The sequence below is a fragment of the Chrysochloris asiatica genome, unplaced genomic scaffold (genome assembly GCF_000296735.1).
Source record: "Chrysochloris asiatica unplaced genomic scaffold, ChrAsi1.0 scaffold00003, whole genome shotgun sequence".
Classification (NCBI taxonomy): Eukaryota; Metazoa; Chordata; class Mammalia; order Afrosoricida; family Chrysochloridae; genus Chrysochloris; species Chrysochloris asiatica.
Genome location: NW_006408521.1, coordinates 30,979,065 through 30,991,200, shown reverse-complemented (window position 1 = coordinate 30,991,200; position 12,136 = coordinate 30,979,065). Strand labels below are relative to the sequence as shown.

The 12,136-nt window shown below is 51.1% G+C and overlaps 1 protein-coding gene across 1 annotated transcript in view; it reads left to right on the top strand.

Annotated features, from left to right (window-relative positions):
* The window catches only part of SH3PXD2A (SH3 and PX domains 2A), a 261,997-nt gene that overhangs the window by 212,077 nt on the left and 37,784 nt on the right, over positions 1-12,136 (top strand). The window contains exon 8 of the mRNA XM_006831315.1: positions 481-612. Within this exon, the coding sequence (XP_006831378.1) occupies positions 481-612 (132 nt within the window). The remainder of the gene's footprint in view (positions 1-480; positions 613-12,136) is intronic.

Genomic DNA, 12,136 nt, shown 5'->3' with positions numbered 1-12,136 from the left:
CTTTCTCCTCTCCTCCTCTCTGGCCTCAGCCCTCATGGGCCGCCCACCCGCTCCCAGCCCTCCCCTCACGCCCCAGCCGGCCGTGGAGCCTGGAGAGACCATGTCCGGCCCAGGCCTCTCCGCAGACTCCCTCATGCCGGGCTGTGACTAACTCAGCGCAGCTCACGGCCTTTTCCTCCAAGTTCCCTGGCCTCGCCTCCATCTCTGCCCCTGTGGCTGCCTCTCCCCTGGCCTCCTCCTCCCCTGCCCCCTCCCTTGCTCCCCATGTCCCCCGGTCCCCGCGCTGCAGCGGGCCGGCGTGGGGCCCTGCTATATGGCCTGTCCTTGGGGCCCAACGAGCTGCGAGCCCTGGCTGCAGGCAGCCCCTCGGAGCAGCACTGGCGACGGAGCAGCCTCCCCCGAGGCCGATGGACAGAGGGCGCCCCGGCCGCGGGGCCACGGCCGGCCGCTGGCTCACCGCGTGCTTTCTGCCCTCGCCAGGTGCCGACAGCAACGCCGAGCCCATGATCCTGGAACAGTATGTGGTGGTGTCCAGCTATAAGAAGCAGGAGAACTCGGAGCTGAGCCTCCAGGCCGGGGAGGTAGTGGATGTCATCGAGAAGAACGAAAGTGGTGAGCACCGCACATCCCCTGTCCACGCGGGACAGGCGCGCTGGGTTTTGTTCCCGTCCAACCCCCCCACCCCGCGCCGCAGGGAGAGGGCTGTATGGGCTGAAGTTCCCCTGTTGGTTTGGGCTGCAGGCCAGCACTTTGCCTGGTTGTGGAAGAATGTCTCCCCGGCTCAGCTCCGGGATAATTCACCGGCTCATGTTAGTGCAAGGCTAGGGTGGCAGCCGCGCCCAGAACCAGCCAGCTCGTGCCCCAGGGCCCCCATGCCCCCTGAGAATGGGAAGAGAGCTTATAGCTCAGAGGTGCCCAATAGCAGCACCCCTCCAAGCCAGGGACAGGGCAGGCCGGAAGAACTCACCTAGCTGGTGGGGAAGACAGGCCAGGATGGCACCGGGGCTCCTCCAGCCCCATGCAGGTTGTTTGAGCACAGGCTAGGCTGGGGGAAGTTGGCAAGTGTCTGGGTAGTGAGCTGACTGTCCTCTCCCAAGCTGGGGGCCGCCAGGACCTGAGAAGAGGCCTGGGACAAGGAAGCGTCCTATGGCTGAGGCCTTGTTTTGTCTTGGGACTGTGCAGGTGGCTGCTGGCTCCAGGCTTCTGGAAAAAGTCGGCCAAAGTGCCTCCATGCCCTTGCAGCCACAGTCTGGCAGATGGAGAGAGAGGGTTCGGGTCTGTCAGTCCAAGGATAGGCCTGTGCAGCCCCTGCAGAGCCTGCGATGGAATCTGGGCCCAGGACGCCAGCAGTTTGTTCATAGTCTGCTGGCCTTGAATCTGTTTCTGGGGGTGTCTGTTTTCCACTTTCAGATTGTTTTCGGTGAACTGTGCTTGGAGGAACCTCCTGGAGAGGAGGAGCCTGTTTCCACTCTGTTCCCTTCTAGTATTTTATTTGAGGCCTGAAAAGCTGACCCAAAGCATTACTGTGCCCATTTTGTAGATGGGATAACTGAGGCACAGAGAGACTTGGAAGGTTGACCACCTGAAGTCAAAAGCAGAGCTAGGGCATTCCTACACTCCTGCTCCTTAGGCCTGTGGGTGGCAAGTAGCTCTAGAGGTGCTGAGAGAATCCCGTGGGTGTCCTGGAGGCTCCAGACCTGTGCTCCCCGAGAACAGGACTGTGCTACGTGCATATATCCTCCCAGCCTGTTCCCCCTCGCGGAGAGCTCGGCAGTGGCAGTCACACCTGGCAGAGCCATGTTCCTGGTGTAGGGCCTTGGCCCTTCCCCTCAGGTGCATGTATGTAGTGGGCTCCAGCTTTCTGTAAAACTTTGCCCTCAGCCTTTGTCACAGGCCCACCCCCACTGGAAGCTGACATTGGACATTGTCGTGGGGCTGTGTCTCAAAAACCCTAAACGCCCTTAGGACTCAAAGGAAGGACTCTAATAATGGCATGTGAGAGACACGAGGGGAGGGAGGGCTTTGTTTGTCTGGGAGCTTGCACCAAGGAGAGTCCCTCCTCACCTGCCCTGTCTCCCCAGCATGGCTGTAGCAGCCTGCAGGCACTGTGGTCCTGTGACTTTGGGGGTCAGGATGGCTGGAAGAGACAGGGAAGTTGGTACTGGTAGAAGACTCCATGATTCCCAGGGGTGTATGTACCCCATCCCATGTCGAGGACCCTGCTTAGGAATCAGTTCTGACTCATAGCGACCCTGCATAGTATTGGAATTGTGAAGCAGTAGGGAACCTTGAGAGTTCTCGGTTAGCGGCTGTCCATGGAAGCAGGATTCTGCCCAGCCCCAGTGACTGGTTAGTCCCTTAATCGTTCTGGATCTCAGTTACCCCATCTGTAAAATGGAGAGAAGCTTGTGGGGGCTTGGATCCAGGGGCGGGAGCAGATGACCTCCCTAAGCCCCCAGGTCTGACCGCTGTGCTAGGAATTCTGTAGGGCCCTGGGTGTGGTAGGAAGGGCGACGCCTTGTACAGAGCTTTTCTAAATCTCTGGGATCTTTGTATCTTTACCTTGGATGGACCCAGCGGCAGGTGTTTGTACAGGTACCCTGGAGTGCAGTAGAGAAACTGAGGGGGTAGAGGGGAGAAAGGAAGAGAGCCAAACTGCTGATTCCGGGGTGAGTGAGTAGTTTCCTTGTTGAGGGAGGCGGGTTTGGGGATCGTGTGTCTTGCAAGCTGCGTGTGGAGCGGTGAGTGAGGGTTTTGAACTTTAAAACAAAGACCCAATTATGGTGCTTTCACTTTGGACATGGTGGGCAGGTTAAAGCATTTCCACTCTCATTGTTGGAGCAGGAATCCCCCTCATCACCATCCCGGCCTTCAGGGCCTCTTCTTGTCTGCAGTGCCAGGACACTGCCTGTGTCCCCTTCAGCCGGGAAGTCCCTCAAGTAAACTGTCCCTAAAGGGACCCAGCCGCGCTCTGCTCCCTGCCCATCAGAGTCCTCTGGTCGGGACTGTAGCCACCAAGCAGTTTGGAGGGGTGGGCACACCAGCAGCCTGAACAGCCCCCAGTCTAAGGAGGATGTGTCTGGCAGGCAGTAGAGTCAGTGCACAGTAATGCCACTGCACGTGCATTCATTCTGGGAACATGCGGTAGAAGGCACGTTGACTGTTTTGTGGCTGTGATTTCCACAAAGTCAAACAGCTGAGAGCTCTTCTCCTTCATAGGCCATTGTGAAGGGTGGGAATGTGCTGATCCCAATGGGAAGCACCTGGTGATGCTGCTGGTGCGGGAGATGAGGCTGGATGAGATGGCTTCAGAGCTCCTTGACACCCTGGCGATCGATGGAAGGATGTCTCCTCCTTCCACACAGTGCGCATAGCTAGTAAGAATTCGTGGGGGGAGCAGTTAGGAGGGTGTGTCCCCAGCACTGAGGACAAGCCTGAACATAGGGATGACAGGTAGTAGCATTCTGTATGTTTCAGGGAAAGCATCTTTTCTTTTTCCTAGATATATATTTTTCTTTTACTTTTGTACTGCTAACCAAAAGCAAAACACCTGTAGGGTTTCCTAGACTACAGTCTTAATAGGGAGTCCTGGTGTGACGCTGTAAGATAAGTATGTGACTGCTAACCACAAGCTTAGCGGTTCAAATCCTCCAGCTGCCCCTTGGGAACCCTATACAGGAGTACTATGATTTGGAGCCTACTGAACAGCACTTAGCAGCAACAGTGATGAAGTATAGATAGCAAAGCATTTGCCATTTTAACCATTTTCAAGTATACAGTTCAGGGGCATTAATTATACTAAGGAGCTCTGGTAGTGTAGTGGTTACGAATTGGGCTGTTAACCTCAAGGTCAGCAGTTCGAAACTACCAGCTGTTCCGCAGGAGAAAGATGAGGCTTTCTGCTCCTGTAAAGATTTGCAGCCTCAGACACCCTGTGCAGGGTCACTATGAGTCGGAACTGACTCCATGGTACTTAACAACAACAATTACATTAACACTAATTGTTTCCAAAACTTTGTCATTATCCCAAATAGTAACTCTGTACCCATTAAACAATAACTACCCATTCCTCCCTCCCCCAGCCCATGGTAAATGCTAATCTACTTCCTGGCTCTATAAGTGGACATTATACAATCAGTGTTCTGCTGTGTCTGATTTCTTTTACCTGTCAGTATTTTCAGAGCTTATCCCTGTTGTAGCGTGTGGTAGAATCCCATCCCTTTCTGTGGCTGAATCTTATTTCATGGTATGTAGATGCCACGTTTTGCCTACCCATTCTTCTCTTGGTGGGCATTTGGGTTGCTGCTGTGAATAGTGCTACAGAAAACATTGGTATCAGATAAAGCACCTTTGATCAAGCAGTAAGTCTGGGCCCCAGGCAGAAAGGACTCTTTCTCTATTGATCATCAAGGACAAACATAGCAGAAAGCTTCAATAACTTTGCCAACCAGCAGACCATGCCAGGCCATGCAGCCTTCTTTGTCATGCCCATGAAAATCCTTCCACCCTTGAAATCAGCAGCAGTGCCTGGTGCCTCCTTTGCAGAACATTTTTGTGTCTCAACAACCATATTGGCTTCATCCACCAACAGGCAGTTTGGTCTAGTTTCTGGTAGAGTGGTGATTTCTGTGTGTAGCAAAGCTGCCTACAATTGTACAGAGTTGATCCTCCTCGGGACCGGAGGATAGGGGAAGTGGAAGATGAGTCTGCTCATTCTTTCCTGGCCTTCACCTTCCTTCTCTGAGTCTTTGCATGTTTGCTGGCATGCAGTGATTTCATACAAGGCTGGGAAGTTACTCTTCTTCTTTGGAGGCACATAGCTCTAGGCCCTAAGAAGAAAACTATGCTGGCAGAAGACTTTGAGTTACAGTATCCACCCTCTTAATTGGCAGGTGAGACAGTTAAACATTGGGGAGTTTGGCAACTTTTCATCCCCTCTGTAGCCAATGCTTTAGTCCCAGTTGAGTTGTGAGCAGGGGACAAGTAGGGGACAGAACTCAGATGTGCTCAAGAGCATTGAAAGAATACAGGAAAGCCTCACCAAACCCAAGGATAGAAGGAAGTATAACCTAGATTCATGGGGCTAAGACTGGAAACCAGAAAGTCACCACGAGCCAAAGTAGCTTCTCTTGTCTTATGGGGACCTTGTGGACTTAAAGCACAGCTGCCCTGTCCTCTCTGCGAACCACCCTTCCTTCTCCAGGTTTTTTATTCAGCCCTGAGCAGCTTGTGTATGTGGTGTTGGTTGTGAACTCCAGACTCAGACTTTTCAGTTAAGAGCCACCACCAACCGAACAGTCTGGTTCTTTGAATTCAAACTTTGAAGTCTGGTTGGTTCCTGGCCAGCCAATAAATTGACACTTAGATGCGATGTCTGGTCCTGGACCAATCAGCTGTGACCAGAGGTTGGGTTACAAGATATAAGCATGGTTATCTAGTCCACCTCTACAGCATTGGCAGTTAGGGACAGGTTTCAAATTGGGCAGGCAAGGGGTAATGGAGTACCCACAAAACATGCTGGCTATAATCTTGTACTCTTTGCCAGCTGTTCATATAGTGGGAAGAGCAAAGAATCTGAAAATTGGTCTAATTTTACACTCACTGTATGGTATAGGTGGAAATCACTCAATCTATTTCCTTGTAAGTAAAATGGGACAACAATACCTATCATCTGGGCTTTTATAAAGGAGAAGATACTGTACATTATCATTTATGCGTCTATTCATTCACTAAAGAACCCTGGTGGCACGGACAGTTAAGCTCTCAGCTGCTAACCAAAAGGTTGGTGGTTCAGATCCACCCAGTGGGTCCATGGGAGAAAGACCTGGCAATGAACTTCTGTAAATACTGTTGGTGGTGGTGTTTTAAGTGCCGTCGAGTCAGTTCTGATTCATAGTGATCCTATATAGGGTTTCCAAGGAGCAGCTGGTGAATTTGAACCATCGACCTTGCAGTCTAGTGCATTATCTGTAAATATTAAAGCCAAGAAACTCCTTTAAGGTAGTTCTATGGGGTCGCTATGAGTTGATGGCAACTTGGCAGCTCCTAACAACATTAGGCCACTCATTGATTTAGCACGTCTTGAATTCCTGGGAGTCCTGGTGTGGTGCTGTATGATAAAGCACTGGACCACAAGGTCGGCAGTTCAAACCCACCAGCCGCTCTTCGGAAACTCTGTACAAGGTTGCTGTGAGTAGAATCTACCTCGACAGCACTTTACAACAACAACAACTTGAATACCTCCTCGGACCCAGTCAAGTGATAATGCTGATTGGTTCCTGCTTTGTAGACCTTAGAATCTGAGGGGTGGTTGTATTTTGGGGCTGAGATAGCTTTCTAGACTTCTCCATTGTCTTGACTAAACTTAGAGGCTGTATGCCTTTTACATCTCCTACTCGGCTTCTTTGCTTACCAAGGAGTCCCTTGATTGTTGATTCAGACTCCCAAGCAGTCCGGCTCCTGAAAAAGAGATGCCCTAATAAATCTGCTGGTGGTGGTGGTGTGCCATGGAGTCAGTTCAGACTCATAGTGACCCTGTGTACGGTTTCCAAGGCTGTAAATCTTTACGGGAGCAGAAAGCCTCATCTTTCTCCGGCGGAATGGCTGGTAGTTTATAACTGCTGACTTTGAGGTTAGCAGCCCTACTCATAACCACTATACTACTAAAGCTAGGCATCAGCTATTTCTGGAAACTCAGCTTTATTGCCATCTGCATTGCAGAGAACTGCTAACTAACGCTCTTATCTCTGCGGCAGCCTTTTAGAGTGTGGTTCTAAGGAGCAGGTGGTTACTGCCCACGGTGTGGTCTCTTGCTAAGTGCAGCATTGTGTGTCCCTGCCGCATCAGCCCTACGAGCACTTCCAAAGGCTGCTCAACCCAAGACCATCCCTGGAGTGTAGCTGTTACCCACCTCATGAGGCTGGCTAGAGGGGAAAGACCAGGAGCATCCATCCAGAAGGAGAAGGTCCAAGCCCAGGAGGACATTCTGGTTCCACACTCAACCCCTCAGCCCAGTTTTATTAACTGCCAGTGAGCAAGCATTGATTTGAAATGAAACTGTAAAACAGGCTAGCCATTAAGAGTATGACTCCGACTTAGATGAACCTTAATTTTACCTTGACATGGTCCCTTACTAGTAGTGAACTGGGACACCTCTGCCACAGACCAACCTTAGGGCCACAGTTTCCTATCTGTCCTGAAAATGGATTGCTCCCAGTCGTGAACGTCTGTGAGGAGAGAAATCACTGCAAGGCAGTGAGTCCGAGACCACCCATGCTAGGACCAGAGCTCTTGCTTAGGCATTCCAGCCTGTGACCGGAAGAAAGGATGGAGGCAGAAGCCTAGGTCCACCCTGTGCTTGGTGGTTGTGTTACATGGCACAGAGCTGAAGTACCAGGGTCAAAGACTTCCATGGCCAGCGAAGGCGGCTGGAGACATAGAGGCATTGAGAGTGCAGAGAGGGGAGGGAATCCCGGGTTCCCTCGAGTGAAGTGTTGGGCTGAGACCGGAGGCAGGTGCTTGCCCACAGGTAGAAGGGAGTCGGGCAGTAAGCCCAGCAGGAAAGTGGCCTTAGAATGGTGGCTCTCGGGGCACAGAGGGCTCAGGAGAAAGCATGTCCAGGGACACGGATGCTATGGAAATAGCTCTTTTCCTCAAGTTAGGGCTGCTTGTCAGCACTGCATGCTGTCGGCCAGCTGCCTGGCTCAGTGGGGCTGTGGGCACAGGTACTCCCTCTGCCTTCTTCTCTCAGGGAAGCAGCAAGTTTCCACCTGAGAAACGTCACCAAAATGCTCACCACTGGGACCCCAGCAAAGCTAGCCTTCAGTCAGCTGGCCAGTCAGTGGTCACTAAACCCTTATCTGTTGACCATGTCCCAGACTGTGGCCACACAGGTGATAGAAGCAGTAAAAACCTTGCTTTCTTACTTGAGCGGGCTTCAAAAGTTTGTGGGAAAATTCCACGATCTCTTAATTTCATTTTTCCCATGAACTTTTTGTAGTCTCCTCATATTTAATGGGAGGCACCTTGTAAATGAGCCAACCAAGAAAATCATGACGATAAGTGCAATGCAGGAAATGAGCAGAGCATGGCGCTAGAGAGTAAGGAAGGGGAAGGCCTCCCTGAACAGGTGTTGTGAACTCCGAGAGCATATAGGGACTGGTGAGCAGAGGAAGAGACGCAGGGCAGCGGTGTTGGGAGAGTGGTGAACCAGAGCAGAGATTGTTGTTGTTGTTATGTGCCATGGAGTCTGTTCGGACTCATAGAGACCCTGCACAGGGTTTCCGAGGCTGTAAATCTTTACCGGAGCAGAACGCCTCATCTTTCTCCCGCGGAACAGCTGTTAGTTTCAAACTGCTGACCTTGCGGTTCACAGCCCGATTCGTAACCACTACACTACCAGAGCAGAGATATTACCCTGTAAATGTTGGAGTTCTGGTGTGGCACTGTAGGGTAAACACTGGGTTCAAACCACAAGGTTGGCAGTCCAAACCCACTAGCTGTTCCTCGGAGATCTATACAGAGTTGTAGCTGACTCAGCGTAACAGTGTTATGGTTAGGTACCGTTCGATTCCGACTCTTAGCAGCCCCATGTGACAGACCCATTAGAACTGCCCCAGAAGATTTCCAAGTCTGTGGTCTTTACGGAAGCAGATCGGCCGATTTCTCAGGAGGAGCTGCTGTTCATACTACCAGCCCTCCAGTTAGCAGCGAATGTTTAACTTTTGCTCCGATTCTAGGAGAATAACCTTTACTGTATACCAAAGTGGAGCTCTGCAATGGAGTCAAAAGGCATCCCCACCTTCACCCCCAAACCAGAAACACCCTGCACAGGTGCCCAGTGAGTGACAACACTGGAGACTAACCCCCACACAGACCCTGTCTTTGTCCCCACTGAATTTATACTCCACCCCCACCCCCCTCCACTTACACACCCAGCCTGTCCTCCACTCTTACATAACAGATTTCCACTCCACTTTCTGGGGAGTGTAATTTGTCAGGACCCAAGGGATTTTGGTTGAGAAATTGCCCCTTCCATGTTCTTTCCCCAGATTACCCTGTGGCCATGTGATATTACACACTTCAGCAATTGGGTTTGTAGTAATCACTCTGGTGACCCAACGTAACCACCCTCGACTCTCAGCATCTTTTCAGACTCCATAACTTCATCCTCTGGACTTCCAGAGCTGACCTAGAATCCCTGGACCTTACTGAAGGAATGGCCAGGGTGACCTAGTTACAGCTACGGGAGGGAGGGAGGTGGTGTTCTGCTATCAAATCCCTGGAAATAGAGGGAAACTTCTGGCTCAGACAGCCTTCTTTTCAAGTATGCTACCTATGTTTGACTATGCTTTATGAAATTCTTTTGTTTGGGGGTTTTAGGGGTGTTTTGGTTTTTTTGTTTGTTTGTTTGTTTTTTGCATTTTGTTGTCTTGGCCTAATTCTGCATCATTCTGCTTAGTCAGGCATCTCTTGGGCTGACTAAATTCTAAAATGAATTTGCTTTACCTAAGCTGTGTGTGATGCTGTAGGATAAGCACTAGACTGCTAATCACAAGGTCAGCAGTTCAAACCTACCAGCCACTCCTCGGAAATAAGATCTCTATGATTCGGAACCTAGTCCACGGCACTTAACAAGAAGGTGGTTTTCTTGGATTGCATTGTAGGGGAGCGATGCAGGAACCCCTGAAGAGGGGAGAGAAGGTGGCACTCTGATTAAGATCAGGAAGGGACTCTCTTGAGTAGCCCTTCAGCACTGTCCCAGGCAGCCCTTGGCTCACCGTGTTCTGAAACTTTGTGTTTCAAGAACAGTTGTGAGCATGGTGGTCAGAAGTCTACAAGTCTGTCCTCTGCTGTCATCAGATGTCAAGTCCACTACCTGGGCAGGGTGAGTGGGGGAATGCTTGTTCATACCAGTAGCTCATAACAGATTTGGACAGTTTTCAAGTACTTTCTGAACCATATTTTATACTTCATGAGAGATATAAAGCCATGCAGCTTATAAAGCATCCTGGGAAAAGAGGGCAAACATTGACATCTGTCTATCCAAGGAGGCCCTCAAAGCTCAGAGAGGTTAAGTGACTTGCTCCAAGATTGCACAGCTGGAAAGTGGGCTTGGCCTTCAAACCATTTGATTTACCCAGTGTCTCTAGTTGGAAATCCCGATGGTTGTGACTTCTGTGGAAAGCCAGGCTCAGCTGCTCTGCTGTGTCAGTTCCCCAGGCTATAGAGAGCAGGAGGGCAGAAGTCAGACCTTCTGCCAAAGCCTGCACTAAAGTCCAACAGAGGCCCCTGGGATCACCTAAGAGGGAATATGAAAGGAAAGAGAAGTGTGTTGACAAGTTTCTTACCAAAAACATTACATGACTGTTCCAGCATTTGCTCAGTCAGGTCCACAAGGCAAGCAGGACTGGATGTGGGGGCATTTGTGGCCTACCCCGAGATCTGGCAGGCAAGCAGTCTAGTCTGGTGCTGGTCAGGACTCCAGCCCACTCTACCATCCAAAGAAAACAGACCTGCCCTGGCCCACTCCTACCAACCCACCACCGTCCAAAACGAAACTGCCCTCCTTCCTTTGTCCTATCCCAGCATTCCGCATGTCTCAGCCCTGTTTGGGTGAACTCCTACTTCAGGCATTGTTTTCTGAGGGTGTGGTTTATTCATTCAGTCAGTAAACTTGGGACACCACCCCTGTGCCCTGCAGTGTGCTCAGTACTGGGGTGCAGCAGCTGACAAGGAACAGTGGTCCCCATTTCCAGTGCTGAAAATATCAGCACCCCAGAGCTCTCTCCTATCCATGTGTTAGCCAGGTCTGACTCTGCTTAGCTTCCAAGATCAGATAAGATCAGTTGCACTCAGGGTGGCATAGCCATAGACCCAAAGGAAAAGCCCAGATGTCATAAGACACTGTTTCCCCCCACTATGCAAGCCCAAAGGCACTCTGTTAGCATAATTGTTACAAGTTGGACTACTAACCTCAAGATCAGTGGTTTGAAATTACCAGGCGTTCCATGGAAGAAAGATGAGGCTTTCTGCTCCCATAAAGATTTACTGCCTCAGAAACCCTATGCAGGGTCCCTATGAACTGGACCTGACTCCACAGCGCATCAGCACCACCACTATGTAAGTCCTGGTGTGGTGCTGTAGGATAAACACTGGACTGCTAACCACAAGGTCGGCTGTTGAAACCCACCAGCTGCTCCTCAGAAAACCTATATAGGGTTGCTATGAATCAAAACCGACTGTGCACTTAGCAACAACAATGTAAGCACTATTACAAGGCAGGAAGCAGGGTGTTGCTAGGGTATTGTGGGGAGACAACAGCCTGGTTTGCTCTGGACACTGTAGGTCCCATGAAACTTAAGCATAATGCTGTCAGAGTTCAGAGATGGTGGTGGTCAGGGAAGGTGGGCCCTGAACACAGTAAAAGGAGGAATGTACCCCAGATGTGTACAGAGGGCAAGGTGGACAAGGTGATCGGCCTAAACCTGCTGAGAGGACAGTTCTCAGAGGAGTGAATCATGGGCCAAGTTTTAGAGGCCATGCAAGATCTCAAATGTCAGTGAAAGGAGCGCTTTCTCCCCCTATTACCACCAAGCTGACCATCAGCCCCAGCTCCTCCTTTGTCAGACAGGGCTGTGGTGCAGATGTGGCCTGGTGGCACACCTGACACCCCTACCCTGTGGCATCCCTCGACTGAGGCCTAGGATCTGCGCGTGTGCCAGGGGAGCAGCGAGAAGGAGGAGCTTTACAGCAACCACCTGCCTGCTGCGGCCACTCCCCACCCACAGCCGCAGAACCTGCAGGCAGAGCCAGGTGGGGTGAGACTTCTTGCACCTCCAGCGCCTCCCCCACCATCATGTGGGCAGAGACTCCTATTTTAACTGGTAACTTCCCTCCAAGATCAGCTTAGACAACCTGCCTTGAGAAAGCCGACTCCCCAGTTGAGCAGAGCTACTTCTAGGGGAGGTGGTCTGCCCACTGGCTGACTATGTATTCCCCCCCACAAACCGTCCTCCTTTCCCCAGAAACACTGAGGCCTGAGCGTTTGTATTTACCTTTTCGTACTTCTCTTACTTCTCGTAGGAACTCTCCCGGCCCCAGGCCTCTGTTTACTCAGCGTGAGCTCTGTCTTTGG